Source organism: Dermacentor andersoni, chromosome 7, assembly GCF_023375885.2.
Source record: "Dermacentor andersoni chromosome 7, qqDerAnde1_hic_scaffold, whole genome shotgun sequence".
Lineage (NCBI taxonomy): Eukaryota > Metazoa > Arthropoda > Arachnida > Ixodida > Ixodidae > Dermacentor > Dermacentor andersoni.
The window spans coordinates 32,438,411-32,457,461 of NC_092820.1; the positions used below are offsets into that span (position 1 = coordinate 32,438,411).

Here is a 19,051-nt window from a genome sequence, read left to right on the forward strand (position 1 = left end):
TCGACAGGAACGCTGTCGCGTTCCACTCTTGAAGGCGAAGCAGAGTAACGCATGAGTTGTTTCTTCGTCTAGCCGAACCAAATATAGCCAAGCAACAGCAGTTCACCAGGCTAAACAGTGGTTCAACAACTAAAATAAAGGCTAGTATGCTTCGCATCCTGGGCTTAACCTTAGCTAAGCCACAGCCATTTTTTTGTGCATGCTTTGAACTTGCATCTGTTTTTGATTGGCTGATTTTTTAGCCTTTAAATAGTAATTTAAATAGTGCGCGGGTGTGTTTCGTGTACAGTTGGTTTTGCAGGATGGTTAGAGCGTCCTTTCGCGCCACGTGCTTCAATACGTGAAGCCGGGTGGGACGTTGAGTGTTTGTACCCTTTAAATTGTAGCTTGGAGATGGCAACACTAATAGGTATTAATGGTTTTACTGTGTGTGTTTTTGGTAGGAAAGTGAGAGCATGGCCGCGTGATTGTGCGCGTGCGAGAGCGTGTCATACCTTGGGTCTCCGCGGCATTGATTGCTTTTGAAACAGTGGTGAGAGTTGCTTTACGACATTTTGAGGACTTGGATCCTGTGCGTATGGGTTTTTGCTAAAAGGTACATGCTGTGCATTATTATAGTCTTATAGTATTTGCATTAGAAAATCCGGCCAAAACATGGCAAGAAAGCCGGGAAAGCAGGCAGTGTGCGGGGGGCCCCTCAAGGCAGATGAGGGGATGGATGAGAATGGAGAGGAAACCGAGTCAATCAGCACATACAGTGATGTCGATGCGTGGCTGAAGAAAATGGAGACTTTCCAGGAAGAGCTTGTCAAACAGGTTGACGAGCTAAAGAATGATTCTGATTAGGGAGCGTGATGCACGGAAGGTAGTGGGAAAAAAAGGACTTGAAGCAGCCGAGGAAATGCTGAACAGGGCCGCCATTGTGAACGAGAATGGTCGTGATAATGGAATACAGTCCCCCGACGTGAAAGGAGAGGGAGTACCAGCAAATTACTTGAAATGCGTGCAACGTGGTGAGGGGTTAGCTGGAAAGAGCGGCACCTGCCTTGAGGCCGCCACGCGGAAAAATCAGGAGCGCACGGGTCAATGCCCCTTGTCAAGTCCGAATTACGCGGAAAAGGACAAAGGGAAGCCGGGAGAGGCAGGAGAGAGTGAAATGGTGATTATCGCCGGCGACTCAAATCTAGATAGGTGCTCAGAAGCAATTGTGGAGAGGGTGAAAGGCGATAAAAGAGTAGTGTTCGGGAGATCTCTGGGACGGACGCTGGGTTCTTTCATGGAGCCAGCAAAAGCAAAGCTCGCGGAAAATGCCCACTTGCGCAACCTCGTCATAATAGCAGGTTAGCTAAATGACGTTCTAAACACGAAAGGGACATGACTAGCCAAGCGCTTGGCCAAGAGGGCGGACGACTTGCGCGACCTGTCCCCTCAGGTGAAGATCGTGGCGTTCACGGTGCAGGAGGTGTCTGTACGTGATAGTCACATACAAAGTGCCGTAGTGGCTGCTAATGAGGCGATATGGAAAATGAGCCGACATAAAGGCTTCGGGGCTGTCGAAGTAAACAGGGAAGTGAGAAGGTGTGGTGGTTTTCAACGAGACGGGATCCACTTCAATCCGTCTCTTTCATGGCGTGACAGCGCATGCGCCCAGCCCTAGTGAATGTTGCGAAACGTTTTGCAAGGGTCGCGCGCGTGGCCGCGGCCCGGTAGGTCCCCCGAGAAAAAAGCACTCGGATCGACGCACGCTGCTGCAAACACTCGAGCCGTGTACCGCGTTGAAACTCTACTCGACGTCGGTGAGGTGCCGAAAACGTGCGTAGCGTAAGACCGCAACTCCACTTTAAAAGAGAAAGCGACCAGGGCATCGTCCGAGTTGTCCGGACTGCACCGTGAGCAAGGTAGTTGCCGCCTTTTCATGACGGGCTCGTTAATTTAACGAAAACCCCGTGCGTTACACTTGGGCAGCACTTAAGTAGATCACGTTGCTGACGAAGTCTTCTTTCAGCGTCAGTCCTCACTTGCTGGTGGTGGCAGCGCTTTCCTGACTGCACGTACTCGTAAGACACGGCAACACTGGGTCGATACGAGACCGACACGACGCTCACTCCAATGATAGACCGACTATTGTGCGTCACTGAAACCTTTTTACCATGCCAGGGGCGCTATAACGTAAAACTGTTCCAAACTTTTCTATTCGAATTTATAGGGGTATTACTCAAGTTCGCGCGTGCGCACCTGACCCTTCTCTGGATCGCACAGCGCCAGCGGAGCGGCAGTCGCTCCCTAGCACTTTCGCAGCAGCCCTAACAGTCAGAGCTGTGACCCCTAACCAGCGGTTCGCAGTGAGTTGCGACCACGGCGGGTTCAGGCCAGGGGGGACAGGGTGAGTCTCGACCTAAGGTGTTTATTCACCTTAGAGTACAGATATACCAACTGGCAACAACAGCAACAACACATACAAATACAACACAAAACAAAACCACAGCGGCGGAGCGTTCCGCACGTCTGGGGCGAAGTACCGCACAATGTGGGAACCACAAAAGAGGCTGATAAGAGTTCAGCTCACCCAGAGTGGATCCGCGCTCGGGCCCTGGGGCGGTCAGTCGTTCACAAAGGCCGAACGCAACAGGGGGACGGCGTGCGGCGGTCTCAGCGGCTGAATTGAGATGCGGCCTGTCGCAAGCTCCTCAGCCGAAAGACAACGGTGCATCGGGGGAATAGCGCTTCTCCCCGAGCGGCGGGGAGAGCGTCTCCCCGGTTCCAAGAAAGGGAAAGGAGGGAACGGGATGCCTTGGCTGCAGCGTCGCGGCCAGGCGCGAAGAGCAGCGGGAGCGGCGAAGGTGCCCTCTCCCCAGCTACCCTCCGCGAGCGAGCACGTGATTTTCGCGTCATAACCGCGTGGCCGCTCCGGAGATATCGGGATGCGCGTGTGATCCCCACAAATTCTGGAATTAGCTCTCCGCGATTGGTCGAAAACCTTTTTGGACCACCCCCACTTCACCTATCTCTCTCACGCGACGTCACGAAAACCACGATAGCTCTCCATCTGATATGACTTGTACACACTGATTATGCATAATTTGACCGAACAAAACAAAAATAGTTATTTCTGATTCGACGCCTTTTTGCCATTAGCCCTCGGTTATTGGTCAAAAGTTTTCGGATTGCACCCACTTCACCTGCTTCTTACGCGACGTCACAAAACCGCAAAAACTTACCGCGTCAAAGTAACGCGTACGCGTTAAAGATGCATTAATATGCCGAACAAAACTGAATTTTCTTCTGAATAGCCGGAGGCTGCCCCGTTCCGAAATGGATAAAAGATGGCTGCCGCCGATCGCTCCGGCACTGGCTAGTCGCTCCTGCCGGGCAGCATCGGTTTATTTGCGTGTAATAAAACTTTTTTACGTAGCCGTGTAACGTTTTCGAGAACTTTCGGCCCGTTTACGACCGCGTTCTGCCAACTCTGCTTTACTGAGTATGCGTTTTAGCGTCATTCTTAAGCTTCCGTTGCATGCCGCCACGATTGTCGACGAGCCACCGCAAGCTAAGCGAGAGAAAGCGGACTAGTCGCAGAGGCCGGCACCACCCTCTTCATCCAGTTATCGATATTAAGTGCTCGGCCCCGTTGAATCCCTCTCCACTGGAATATGTTGCTCGCCTCGTGTGAGCCAATTAGATAAGACAAGCCGCTCAGTGCAGGCAATGTTATTTGCTTTTCAAGCAAACAAAAGTGAACAAGGGGAGCATTTGATTGGTTTGTTCAGACAAAATCTGCGGGTGGCCGCCCGATGCTTGCGTCAGCGATTACGCAAATTTGACGTCAGGAGATTGGAATAAAAACATATTGGAATAGTATTATGTGATACTGCTCCAGGTCTACAACGACGCAATTGACGAGCGGGAGTTGTACTGCGACAGGCTTTCTTGTTGAAGGCACCGGCAGAATCAGCGTGCTGACCATCGTTCGACAGAACCCCGCGCGATCGGCCATCGAACCGACAACAGAATAGCGACAGCGTCTTCGCTTGTATATATAATAAATCGTGCTTAAAATGAGTCAAGCACGCCCACCAAGTTGAAGTGCACAAGCTCTAACCCTATCAAGCCATGCCCATGAAGTTTGAGCCAATATCGATCCTGTTCAGCGAAGGTTAACCTGGCGGCGTCGAATTCGTGCACTCATTACCGGCGGACATGAACTGAAATGTCAGCAGTTAGGCCGAACGAAACTACTTTTATAGTTCAATTCTGGCCTTTTTGAAATCAGCTACACTTCGCACGGCGCGTGTACAATAAGCGGCAAGAGGCTACACAGCGCTGTGTCAACATCACCACGTCACTGTACCTGTAGGCTGTCGGCCGCATTCGCTACGGATATGGGTGGGCCTGTACCTGTTGCTTTGCCGACACATTTATCTGTTTCAGAGATGCACTGTTTGCCTCTGCGTCAAGCGGCAAAGAGACGGTGTATTCGGTATACAGCAGCATTAACAACCGCCTCGCTCGTTTATACCAACGCCGTGTGAGCGATGGCATCCGCGCGTTTTCGTGAGAGATCATGGCCTACAAATGAGCACTTATGCGTGCACAGTTTTCTCTAATAATGCTCTATGCCACGCTAAAACTAAGTAGGGTGGAATTAAAGAAAAGCGAGAATGAGTTAATTAAGCGCACGTAATATATGTATCTGGATCACAGTTGGCGTTGTTTAAGTGGTTCCGCCGCTCATATTGATTCGTCTCAGGGTGTAACAGCATGGCACGTATGCGCAGATATGCATGTTTTGCCACATTTTGACACTATTTCATATCAGTGATGAACCTTTTTTACAATATTTGACGATAACAATGACCTGCGGCTGTAGATGTCGATGTAAACAAGTGCACCGCTTTAATCGACGCAGAAGGCTGCGCTCGAATACTTTTGGAATATGTGAAACGGTCTAAATAATGTGTAAAAAGAATACAAAAAGTGTTGTCCAAGTGCAGAAATCAGGGACGAATTCCAAGGCAGCCGTGCCGCCAAACGGAACTCAGCGTGCCTTTATCCGCCGCACTGTTTGCAAACCAACGCACTCAGGCCTGCTCACCCAGTCGTTATTGAGAGCTACATGGCTTCAGGAACGACATGCTGTCCCGAATAAGCCATTAATAAGGATTCGCGATCCACGTAACGCACAACTGACGCGCACTCAACGTGGACGCAGGCACACAAATCAACCGGCGAAAGCCCCGGGACCCTTATGAAACGTTTTCAGCGGCGTGCGGCCGAGGGCAGCATAGCAAAATAAAAGAGGCGGATTACGCGCTTGCCCGAGAAGTGGGCTGGCGATTCGCTGGTCGCGCTGTTGCTTATTTAGGGGGCCTACGGGTGTTCAGGAGGCCATGGAGAGTAGGTAGTAATGAAGAAAGTCCCCTAAGGGAACCTCAGTATAGCATAGCAGTCAATAACAGAAAAGGGAGGAAAGCAAGAAAAAGAGCCCGCCATGCAATAGGCTACATAAACATGCAGGGCGGCAGAAGAAAGGAAAAGTGGGCAGAGATTGAGGAGCAGTGAAATAGCGAACAAATAGGGTTGTATGCGGTTTCAGATACGTACCCTAGAGATTCGGAAGAGCCGCTAGCAATTGGGAATTATGTTTGGGAAGGGTGCAACAGAACTAAGTTGGAAAGAAAGGGAGGGTGAGTCGGAATTCTCATCCATCAGGGAGCCAAATGAAAAACAGCAAATTCAAAATGTCAAGAGCACCTTTGCTTATCAGGTACAATGAGTGGGAAAAAAACTTGGCTGGGCGTTACGTATTTCTGGACCGGAAATAATTGCACAGAGAAGAGAAAAAAGTTAGGGGAATCCATAAGCGCTGATATTGAGGGTTTCGGGAATGGTGCTGTAATTGTCCTATTAGGTGACATGAATGCCCACATACAGGATTTAGATGGCTATACCGACAACAACGGGAAGTCAATGCTAGACCCTTGTGAGCAACATAACCTCGTTATCGTGAACACAGGGCCTAAGTGTGAAGGGCAGATCACGTGGGAAGTGGGAAACCGGCAGTCGACCATTGATTACTGTCTGATGACAGAATGAATTCATGATAAGTTGAGAAAAATGGTCAGTGATGAGGAAGAGCATAGCAGCATAGGGAATGTCCATAAACGCATCATTTTGAAAATGGGATATGTAGTTGGGAAAGAGAGCAAGGAGTGCAAGATGGTCAGTCCAAATTCGAAGTCTGACCAAATAGCAAATATAGTCACTAGAGTCGATGAAGAACTGGATGGCCAAGGAAAGAGTGGGAATATGGCGAGCTTCTAAGTACAATAACGACAGAAATACGGAAAGAGAAACAAGATGTTCGTTGGAAAGGAAGAAAGGAACCGAAAAGCTGGTGGAACAAGGAGATACGAGAAGCCATCGCCCAACGACAGAAAGCATCTCTAGAGCACAGGCAGGCAAAGAAGGCGCAGTTGCCACAGGATGAAGTAACCAGTACATGGGAAATATACCGGGAGAAAAACCTATGGTTGAAATACTGGTGCAAGCAAAATTAAAACGTGAAAGTGAACGTTGGTTGTGTAAGGAAGATGAGGAAAGTGCGCGCAGTCAGCAGCATCGGCAGCATCAAGCGCGCAGCAGAGGCTCGAGCTCGGGGACTGTTCTCGGTGCATCGTAGAACCGGCGGTCGCTACGAACCCCAATAAACCTCCTTTACAAGTGGTGGAGGTGCGGGGTAACGTTCCACTCTACTTCCTGCGCGCCATCGGCTTGCGGCTGTCGTCGACGAAATCCGAGGCTATCCTGATCCGCCCCTGCGGTGTTCGCCGCCGCACCGGCTGCGTGCTCGTCGAAGGAGTGCCCCTGCCCTGGCGCCCGACAGTGCGGTACCTGGGGCTCACGATAGACAACCGCCTCACGTGGTTCGCTGCTGTGCGCCGGCTGCGCACTGAGATGCGCCGAGTGGAGAGTGCGGTGCGCGGCCTTCTCGCCCGTGGCGACGGCTGCCCTGCCTCGTTCGCGGCGGCGCTCTACTCTGCGGTGGCACTGCCGAAAGTGTTGTACGCGCTACCACTGTGTCGTGTCAGTGCCCGGCTGTGGAAGCTCATCGACAGCAACCACCGCCGAGTGCTTCGCATGTGCCACGGCCTCCCTCGCTCATCGCGGGTTGCGGAGACGCTCGCGGAAACTGGCGCGTGGCCAGTCTCTTTGACGGCTGACCTGCGTGCCCTCGGCCACCTCGAGCGCCTCTCCTGTGCCCCGGACGCAGGACCCATCCTGGCCCTCATCCGCTGCCTGCCCCAGTCACGAGTGGGAACAGTGTGCGAACTGTATGACAGCCTGGTGGTCGACCCCCCGCCCGTACCGCCGACCTGGCCACCGCCACACCAGCGCACGCCACTTCACGTGTGTCTAGACCTCCCGGGCGTCCGCTCCAAACATCGCACGCCTCTCTGCGCTGTACAGCAGGAGGCTGCTGCCAGGATCGAGGACGACCTGGGAGGAAGGACGCACTTGTATGCCGATGGCTCCGTCCTCAGCGACGGCTCGGCGGCTGCCGCCTGTGTTGCTCCCGAACTTGGCATCACGAAGCAGTGCCGGCTCTACTACCGGGCTTCCTCTACCACCGCGGAGCTAGCTGGACTTCACCTCGCTGCGGACATCCTCGAGGAGTCGCCGCACATCACCAGCGCGGCGATTCTCTGCGATTCGAGGTCCGCGCTGCAGCAGCTGCTGCTCGACGAGCGCGCGCCGCCCCTTGCACAGCGCCTTGCCGTCCGTCTGCACGCACTGCAGGGGCGATGCAACCTACGCCTGCAGTGGATCCCCTCGCACGTCGGAGTCGCGGGCAACGAGACGGCGGACCAGCTGGCCAGGCGCGCACACGACCCGTCAACCGCGCTGACAGACCGGGTGAGCTCGCTGGATACAGCGCGACTCCACTTCAGGCGGGAGCTCGCACTCCGCCATCCCGACGACCGAGTTGCGCAGGGTAATCAAGGGACTTTAGCGCAGGGTAAAGTCCCTCAATCATTTAAAAGTACCGCCAGGCTTTGATCCAGCCGACAACGCCTGCGATAGGCTGATCGGTGACATGTGACCTTGCTCCGCCCCTTTGCCGCCATGAAAGTTCCTGCGCGCCGGGCGAAGAGCGCGCGTTTCGCCTGTTGTGCTTTGCACATCGCTGCGATAATTTCGTTCCGGGAGGGCGGAAATGCCTTGTTGCTGTGTGGTTGGTTGCCGAGACCGGACGAAGGATGGCAAGAAATTATTTTGCATCGCGCGCGGCAACCAGAACCTAACCAGGCGAAAAGTATGGTTACACAGAATTGCACGGACGGACTTTGAACAGTCGGTAACAGCACGACTATGCGAGGCAAGTAACATACAACGATACAACGGTGCGATAGAAAGTATACACGTGCGTGTGTCGAGCGGTGATAGTATTTCACTCGCGTGCATGGATGTTGAGGGCCGAAGTTTGTAGAGGTTATTTATTTTAGTTCGCTGTGAGCCCACTGAATAGATCGGTATGACCTAGGATGTGAAGAACCCAAATGCCTTGTTGCTGTGCGGATGGGTGCCGAGATCAGACGGAGGACGACAAGAAGTTATTTTGCATCCCGCGCAGCAAACAAAACCTAACCAGAAGGTAATTCTGGTTGCATAGAAATGGACGGAAGGACTGAACCGTCGGTAACTGCACGACTATGCGAGGAAAGTAACGTAGAGCGATACGAAGGTGCGAGAGAAAGTATACAGCTGTGTGTGCATAGGTGCAGTATTATTTCATTCGCGCGCATGAATGTTGACGGCCGAAGTTTGTGGAGATTACTGATTTTAGTGCATTACGAGCCCGTTGACTTAGCAAGTGCAGTATGACCTAGCATGCAAGCAAATAGTGGGGCAGAAACGCATTAACTCGCTGACAAATATCCGCATTGCGTTACGTGCGATAAAAAATAAAATTCAGCAGCGAATTCTACTTTTACACTTTCCTGTGTTTGTGCGCGCATTGTTAACTGCGCTTTACAACACGTCCAAAATGTAATTTCCAATATTCTAATCGTATTTTGTGCATTGCATGTGTGAATAAATATATTGCTAAGTGCCTGCATTACTCTATTTTTAAAAACGAATACTGCATAGCCACAGCTACTGGCCGTCAAATAATAAAGCGTAATACAGTATATCAAAGTACATTACATACAGCTGCGAGCTCGTTCCGTCCAAGTTTCCCTTACACTCGAAGATGTTTCAGTAATCGGCGATGCCATTTTACTGATGAAAAACACACAACTGCAAATTAACATAAGAAAAACGCCACAAGCGATACACGGATTGCCAGCAAAACACAGTGCAGTAATAGCTGGGCCAATCCGCGTGCGTTTCGTATAAGGGCCCTCTAATTCTTACGGGGCTTTAGCGGTACACGGAGGCGAAAAGGGATAAACACAACAATGCGCGTCATGATTCGAGTTTACGCGATGACGTCGCACGGTTCACGAGAACAGTCAACCGCATTCACACACGCGCACACACTACGCTTGATATTGGTGTGCCGTGAGATCAGATCGCGCTGGCAGCCCGAACACGATTGAGGAGACACGCTGACACGATCCATACCGCCTCTTCATCATGTCACGACAGTTGCACTGGCTCGTAGCATTGAACCACAAGACACAGCAGTCGTAGTGTAATCGCTACACGACAGACACACTCAGCGGCAAGAAGACTGTTGGCGCACTCGTTTCCACACACACACAGGATGTTGTTTAGTTGCCGTGAGGGTCGCGCGCTTTGAGAATCGCACGTTTGAGCCACCTTATGTCGAAAGTTTTTAGGTCCAAGCGACTGTCAGCCTTCATTTTTACACGACCTCTTCGTTCAATGCAACCGCTATGTGTACGCAGCACACTTACATGCAAAAGATTTCCCAGAGCAAACGGGATGAAGCGCAAGCAATCACCAAGGCTCGCGCGGTGATTGAGCGCAAACGAACGAAATGTAAACACGCGGAATCGAGGCGATCAAGCCCTCATTACGCTCTCTTGAGCTATTTTCTTGGAGCGCTCATTTGAAATTAAAGGACTAAATTTAGCAGTTCGGGTCCTTCTCTCGTTTTTCGCCACAGTCAGGCACCAGTAGGTTTTATTTCCGCGCGTATGCAGGTATTTTTTCACCTCACGAATACCGCGGCGCCGCGGTTTAGCGTGGGAGCCGTCTGCTACAGGAACTTCCTAGGTGGCGCGCGCGGCAGATGTCGCTACCTTGAAAATTATAGGCCGGCGCTGGGTGCACGCACGTGGCAGCAGACGACCCCAAGTGGGGTTCGCTGCTGCCACGCATGATGACGTCACAAAAAAAAAAGTATAATATAAGAGACATGAAACGCTAATATTTTGGTTTTATTGTTAATTATACTGCGTTTAAATAGATAAGTCGTTTTACTTGACGCCGTGTTTTAAAATCGAAAATGACTGTCGGCGTTTACACGCGCGTGCACGCAGTGGGGAATCGCTGTGGTTCCTAGTGGCCGTGTTGTGCGTGCTTAGTACTGTGTAGGATCTGCTAGTACGAATAACGTTGCTGTTACGAAGATAGGCAAGCTTTCAAGGAACTGTACTGTATCCATGAAGTGGCACTACATATCGCCTGCTATCGATTGGGGGTTTCGAAGAGTCGTGGTGGCACTGCGCCGCCGACTGCATGGTGCCGGCACAGATAATTCGTGTATTGCGGCGTGTGTTGCTCGTTTTAGTTGTGAGTGCGTCTTCTGATAAAACTGGATGCCATTTTGCGCTTAAACACTACGTAGAGACATTGCTCACGATCCACTGCTCGAAAATGCATAAGTCGCACACCAGTATGCATTGACGGTCGATATAGCATGCATATATACGTTTCCTCGCTATCTTTCTGTAACCAAGGGACCTTGCAAAATAGGAAAGCATTTTGTCGATGAACAAATTTCAATCATGCATTTCGTGCCTCTTTGGGCACGCAGAATCCTAGTAATTCGGGCAAGCCCACGGTCAGATACCGTGAGAATTGTGCACAAAATACAAGTACCATACGGGTAAGGAGTGGATGACACCACCATCATCCGTCTGTTTTCTGCGCAACTAATATGAATTGTGACCATTTGGCCCATATTTCAGTTCTGGTGTCAGCAAGTGTTCGTGACGAATTTTGAAGTCCGTGACATGTATACATCACAGTTGACTGCAGTGTAGGTTGCTATTAGGTTTTCGTGCACTGAGACAGAAAATTACTTGTAGAAGAGATACTGATGCGATGGCTTTTTCTTTTTTTTTTGGAATAGTGATTGTCATTATATAACATGAATGAGAATGCAATACCACTTCACTCTCTGCGCGTGTAAACGTAGTTTTAATATTTTCCGAGCGTGATATATATATGTCATCGTACCTTCTGTCGTAAATTATTTTCTGTGAATGATACCCATTCATCAGCCATGTCTTCATTAAATTTGCAGTATTTGGGGTTAATAAACATTTAACCCTTGAAAACAAGTCTTATTTGTTGTCCTTTCAACTTTACAACGTCGAATATTAGAACACAAATGCAAGAAAAGAGATATACACTGAGGTAGTGTTTGTCCTCTTTCTTGTTTTTTTTATTGTTCTGCACAATGTTTTCTTAATTATCACGCAAGACCAACTAGCCGGTTCTCATAGAGCATGCTTAGCTGCAACGAAATATTAAAAAAAAAGTTATTGAGCCCTTTGATGAACAACTTCTGCTATAAGAAAAAGAAAGGGGAAAGAAAGAAGGAAAATTTCATCTATAAAGTGACCTCTCTCAATGTAATTAGAAAGTAGGATTCAGGTACTGAATTAATTGCATCAAAATCATATTTTTCTGGTACACAAGCAAGTGTTCATTGCCAGACCTGTCTGTAATTCACATATTTCCTGCATGACATATACCACAATGACATGGTCACTCAGACAGTGTATGTGCATTAAATACAATGTTAAGGCTATTACACAGCAGTAAATATTAAGAATGACCTCTGTTATCATTATGTGGCACATTGTACTCATACTTCTAAAATGTGTAATCACTAATAAAGTTAAAAAATGGCCAGGCTTAGCTTGGTTAAGCCAAGAAAGCGTTGCATATTGTGTTGGGGCCCAGCTTTTCCTCCGGCTGTCGTGACGTCACGTCACGTGGTTGCGCTAAAGGTCAATGGTGGCTGCCCGGCCGCGCCCAAGGGCTGAACTGAGTGATTGCAATATGCAATGCATAAAACTCTAGTGTAGGGGTATGAGCCACCATAGTGGCTCATACCCCCAATGGTGGCTGCCCGGCCGCGCCCAAGGGCTCAACTGAGTGATTGCAACATGCAACGCATAAAAGAAAGAAAAGTATAATCCACATCTGGCAGTGCTCCTAGTGATCTTAAAGGGGCCCTCAAACCATATTCCAACGAATCATAGGATGGCCTCATTATTAAAGGACATATCAGGAATCTCTTGCCACAAAATTTGTTCAAATCCTTCACATATTAGTGGAGTTAACGCATCGATACATGGCTTTCTCTCTCTTTTCATCTCGGCTAGCAAGCTGGAAGCTACACAGAGAAGAAGCCTAGAGGAAAAAGCCGTGCCCTAAAGTTGAGTGTCTCAGTAGTGAAAGGGCTTGCTGTGGCACCCTATATCGGCTGCCCTAGTCTATGCCATGCAAAGTGCCACTATCCTCTTGTACACCACATGTAGACCGGCAGTGCAAAGAATAAATTATTTTCCTCTGTTTTTGAGGTGTCATACATGTATAGGTTTTAACTAAAAATAATCAGTAATGTATTTCTGAGAATGCTCTCGCAATCCCAAAATCAGCCAATATGAAGTGCTGGTGGGATCAGCCGCTTGCACTGACGTTGCTTGATGACAGTGCAAATGCAAGAGCAACCTATTTTTTGCTGTCTTTGACATGAGATTTTAAATTTCCTGCTGTGTGCAATGTTATAATACTTGGCTCACATTTTAACAACAGCCTTTACAACAGATTGGCAATATTTTTTTGCTATTGATACGGAACAGTTGTGTGGTTGCACTGAACAAGATGAAGACGACATCTTCCCGATTGATAAAGGGTCACCATCATAGGCTTATGTGTAAATATATTGTAAATAGCCTAATGCATCAGCTACACATAACACTATGTTTAAAAAGTCTCAAGACCCCATTAAATGATCACTTCATCTGGAAGTTTAAAGTCATCAATTGGAATGCGGCCAGCCCTAACAATTTCAGGAGGATCCGATAAACATGAAAATTGTCTGCAAGATAATTAGATGCATTATTGTTAACAGAAAAAATAAAGAATTCGGGAAAAGCTGCAATGAGCAAGCCTGCTTGTTACTGGAAAGATCGCATATAAAAAAGACTGGGGAGCATTGTGCTAGTGGGCTTTCCATTTCTATGTATGAAAAAGAAATCGGAGTCCTCAAGGCATACATCAAGTAATCAAATCCTTTTTTTTTCTCTTTCTAATAACGTGTCTGCCCATGTGCATATCATATACATATTTCATGACGACATTGTGGAATAAACAGCTTACATTGGTGCTTGTCCCATGTCTACCCTTTTATTTCATGCCATGCCTGCTTTTTGCATTCATAAATCACGTCATATATGCACAGATGTGTGCATACTTGGTCAGCATACAAGGCTTATATCATCTCGTTTTCTGTTTCTTTCATTCGGCACAGAGAGTGTTCGTGTATATATTGGCAAATATACCCGCTGAGATAGCGACTAATTCAACAGTAGCCTGCAATCAGCCACGTGAAACCCAGGAAAGCAGGCAAAGAAAGATTCTTTTTAAAAGTCCAAAAAAATAAAGTTCTAGCAGCATCAGTGCTTGAACTTAATAAAGCGGTCAAGCACATGCACTGTAGGAAGAGCAGATTATGAGTGAAAACATTTGCTTTATTTGATAAATCGAATGAACTAACATTTTTTTTTTGCATAGTTATTAGGTATACACTTTAATCTGTACAAAGCATCAAGCTTGAGATTGGTGAAAAATAAAAGTATTGTAAATGTAATCACTCTCTATTATGAATAGAACATTTAAACAATAAATTTGTACACCATCACAAGGTATTGAAATAACATAACTAATTCACATACACCAATGCCTGTCCTATAAAATTTTAATTGCTTGATGTTCGTAATTTGATTGTATTTAGAACCTTACAGTGGGCTTTTTATGTAGTAACCAGGCTCAACAGATCATTTTCATATTGATCATCAGCCTATTTTTATGTACACTGCACGACGAAGGCCTCTCGCACCAACCTCCAATTACCCCTATCTTGCGTTCGCTGATTCCAATTTGCGCTTGCCAATTTCCTTATTTCATCACCCCGCCTAGTTTTATGCTGTCCTCAACTGTGCTTCACTGCCCTTGGCATCCAATCAGTAACTCTAATGCTCCACTGGTTACCTACTCTATGTATTACATGGCCGGCCCAGCTCCATTGCTTTCTCTGAATGCGAACTAAAATATTGGCTATCCCCCTTTGCTGTCTGATCCCGACCTCTCTCTTCCAATCTCTTAACGTTATGCCTAACATTTTTCATTCCACCTCTCTTTTCATGGTGCGTAAGTTGTTCTAGAGCTTCTCTTTAACCTCAAAGTTTGTCCCATATGTTAGCACCAATACAATGCAATGATTGTATACTTTTCAATGGAAGTAGTAAGCTCCCAGTCAGGGTTTGGTAATGCCTGCTGTATGCGCTCCAGCCCATTTTTATTCTGTAAATTTCCTTCTCATGATCAGGGTGGCCTGTGAGTAATTGACTTGGATAAACGTACTCCTGTACAAACTCCAGAGGCTTACTGGCGATCATGAATTCTTGTTCCCTTGCCAGGCTGTTGAACCCAACCTGTCTTCTACCGATTAATCTTCAACCCCACTCTTACACTTTCTTGGTTATGTCTTCAATCATTGGTTGTAATTCATCTGCGGTGTTGCTGAACAGGACAATGTCTTCTGCAAGGGAAAGGTTGCCGAGATATTTGCTGTTGATCCTCACTCCTAAGCCTTCCTAGTCTAATAGCTTGAATACTTCTTCTAACCATGCAGTGAATAGCACTGGAGATATTGCATCTCCTTGCCTGACCCCTTTCTTGATAGGTAACTTTCTACTTTTCTTCTGGAGAACGAAGGTAGCTGTTGAATATTTGTAGATATTTCCCAAGATATTCACATATGCCTCCTGTACTTCTTGATTACATAATGTCTCTATGACTGCTGGTGTCTCTACTGAATCAAATGCCTTTTCATAATCTATGAAAGCCATCTACAGGGGTTGATTATACTCTGCAGATTTCTTGATTACCTGATGGATGGCATGGATGTGATCCATTGTAGAATATCCCTTCCTGAAGCCAGCCTGTTCTCTTGGATCTCCATCCTAAGGATCTCCACAAATGATCCTGAAAAGTGCTCCATGTGAAACACCAAAAGATGTTCTATGGATGCACCAACTAGGCCTTTCTTTAGATGTCATTGGGACATTAGTCAGATGTTGAATCCTGGCATAGTCTTGATGTTAATAATCACTTGTTTGTTGATGCTACAGTCCCTGTAGCTCTCCAGGCATGCAATGTGTCATAGAGTCACTGTGAAACTTTCAATGCTTTATTGCAACTGCTTATAATACAATGTGTCAATTAGAACCTCCAGCAAAAAATAATGAATCTATCCCTACTTTACAAACCCTAGACAATCTTCCAATAAAGATCTCTATTGGTCTCATATGAAATCCAATAGGAAAACCTACAAGTCCCATATGGCCAAGTGTACAGGTCCTATAAATATTCTTGCCGGTGCTGTGCCAGGGCAGTACAATGTTCTATAATACAAATAAAATGTGTGATAGTGATACAAGCAGTGATATGAACTTGTATTGGACAAATAAACTGCTTTATAGATCCCAATAGATGCAATATAATTAGTGATCATAACATAAACTTGTATAGGTAGCAGTGCTCGGCAAGAAGCAAACCAAGCGGACGCGCCCAACATAGAGAATGGAGGCACAGAAGGTGTCGCTTTAATAAAGCAATTATATGCATTCCAAGCTGCATATTCGTTGTACTGTAGATGTTGGTACAATTTGTTGTTTCACTGTGTAATTTCCTAGAGATCAGAGCTGGCTGCTAGCACATCTGTAGGAATGTACAGATGGGGCTATATATAGGCCAAGATTCGTTATGTAAGTGTGGTCCTATGTGTCAGCTGTTTGGCTAGGCAGCAGCAGCAACCACGATGAGCAGAGGCCAGGAGGGTTTGCCTATAAAGCTTCGTAAAACAATTTGGTATACATCATTCCTGTCTACACCAATCTAGAAGTTGAGCTAATACACAAATACAGGTTATTAGTTTTATCAGTGTACTAAGTCTGTTTCATAAACCACTACAGGCTATCATTGTATCAGGTCTAGTTTATACTCCAATAGATCAATACAGGTTATCAGCATCATTAGTGTATCAGACTTATCATTTCATTATCCAGTAATATGAAACCTATAGAAACCAACCAAATATTTCTATTCCAATTTTTCCTAAGGAAATATAACACAACACAAGCAGAATTTAGCATAAACACAGCTGTCCAATGTCTTTTGCGAGTGTTTACAGAAGACATTCGCAGTCCATGTGGTAGACACTGAACACTGTGCATTGCATCTATATCTTTTTATTTATATTGTTTATTTAGACATACATTAACACAGATGAAGGGACTAAAGGCAGATGCAGCTGCCTAAGCAAGGCCCTCCTACCTGTACATTGCACAGAGGTGGAAAGCAACAAGAACACAGCGAAACAATACAGAAACAGAGAAAAACCAAAATCTGTGCAAAAGGCAACTAAAAAAAATTACACAAGAAGCTACAAATTGTTGTAAATCTATACTTGCATCATTCTCAGTAAAGCCTAAACAATTAGGAATAATTCTGACAAACAACAATGCTGAGCAATTGTGCAAGAGTTTAAACAATAAATAAGGAATATAGAAAGGACTGACATGACCACAGCAGCACTACGTATCGCACGACAAGCATTATTCAAAAGCTTAACAAAAGATAAACTTTTTTTTTTGTTAAGGCTATAAACAAACCTGCATTGGCGAATCATATTAGCACTTTCACGATTTTTGATTGCTAGGTAATCAGGTATTAGGATGAGCAAGTGCCTGTGTCCCATATTTACTTCTGAACATTGGTGTCCTAAGTCAGCTATGCCTAAGATGGTACTGTGTATTATTGTCAGGCAGAGAAGATGAGGAGGGAGTAATATACTGGTCACATAGAATGTTCTTCTGTCTATGCATAGGAAGCATTATTTGGAACAGCTAGTTAACTTTGAGTATGTTAAGCTTAGGAAAGAATAGTGCTGTGTTGGCATTTTGTTCTAGATTTTTTATAATGCAGTGCAAATCTCTTTTTTGTAGAGCTGTGCACTGCACAGCTCTACAAACCTGTCTAAATTTGTCTCAGGAGCAATATCCCAGATTAGTAGCCAGTAGTAAACATGAGAATGAACAAGGACATAATATAACTTAAGTTTTAACCATTATGGCACCAAATTTCGAGTATTGTTCATTATTGATATTGCCCTACAGATATTTGCATGGAGCTTGTTTATTTGAGGTGTCTAGCTCATGTTCTCTTCGAAAATAACACCTAACAATCTTTAGGTATGTACTCATTCAATAGCACAGTTAATAAATTTAACCCGCCGTGGTTGCTCAGTGGCTATGGTGTTGGGCTGCTGAACACGAGGTCGCGGGATCGAATCCCGGCCACGGCGGCCGCATTTCGATGGGGGCGAAATGCGAAAACACCCGTGTGCTTAGATTTAGGTGCACGTTAAAGAACCCGAGGTGGTCGAAATTTCCGGAGTCCCCCACTACGGCGTGCCTCATAATCAGAAAGTGGTTTTGGCACGTAAAACCCCATATTCATTCATCAGTTAATAAATTTAGTAGAAGCATTGTAATTTGAAAATAATAAAAATAATTTTCCTAATATTCAATTGAAGTAATTTAAATATAACCAGTTTCACAATTCAATCAACAGTCTAGTAGCTACCTTTTCAAGATAGAGTAAGTGCATGTTTATCTGAAAAAAATGTACTAGTGTCTTTTGCATACAGTAGCATATATATAGCATATAGTAGTGTAGTTTGCATGTAGTAGTTTGCATACATATTCAGGAAGTTGCAGTATATTCACAATATCTTTTGTTTATTTATTTATCAAATACTTCAGGCCCTCACAGCAAGCCCTAGCAGGTGTGGCATAACTATACAACAATGCATAATATGAATTCAGCGTAGTGACAGCACAAAACATAGGAGCTCATTTACAATGGGACAGGTTGTACAGTAACAGGAGAAAATTTATACAGTGTGAAACATGACTATGAATAAAAAGCAATCAATTTGTCAATAAATTCAATGGTCATAATCACATCAGAAGGCAGCTTGCACCATTCCTCAATTGTACGGGGAAAAAAAGAATACTTAAAGGTGTTTATTTTGGCATGGTGTGGAGTTAGACACTGATCATGATGATGCCTTATACGACGAGTAGTAATGGGCATAAGATAAGGTTGAGGACTCATAGAAAGTTTATTGTTCTTAAGTAAAAATAGAAATTTTAGTCTTTGACTTTTCATTCGTGCTTGCAGCGATGAGATGGCATGCTCTTTCATTAAATCAGAGGGCGAGTCTGTACTGTGGTATTTTGAAAAAATGAAGTGTATGACTTTCCTCTGGGTCAACTCCAGTGCCTCAACATTCTGTTTAGTGTAGGGGTCCCAAACTGTACAAGCATACTCTAGTTTTGGTCTGATGAGACTATATATAGTATACTAAATGCTTTATCCTGGGAGGAACATTCTTTAGTTTGTGGTGAAGAAGACCAAGTTTTCAGTAGGAAGACAAGAAAACATTGGTAACATGATTGTTCCAGCTTAAACGGTTTGTTATGGTAACACCGAA

The 19,051-nt window shown here is 46.0% G+C and overlaps 1 protein-coding gene across 1 annotated transcript; it reads left to right on the forward strand.

The window, feature by feature from the left end:
* The first annotated feature begins 5,387 nt into the window (after nt 1-5,387).
* LOC126535421 (uncharacterized) lies at nt 5,388-18,744 on the forward strand. The gene is made up of 3 exons (XM_050182303.1): nt 5,388-5,394; nt 6,884-7,914; nt 18,739-18,744. Exons 1-3 carry the CDS (start codon nt 5,388-5,390, stop codon nt 18,742-18,744), a joined length of 1,044 nt encoding a protein of 347 aa, XP_050038260.1.
* The last annotated feature ends 307 nt before the right edge of the window (nt 18,745-19,051 follow it).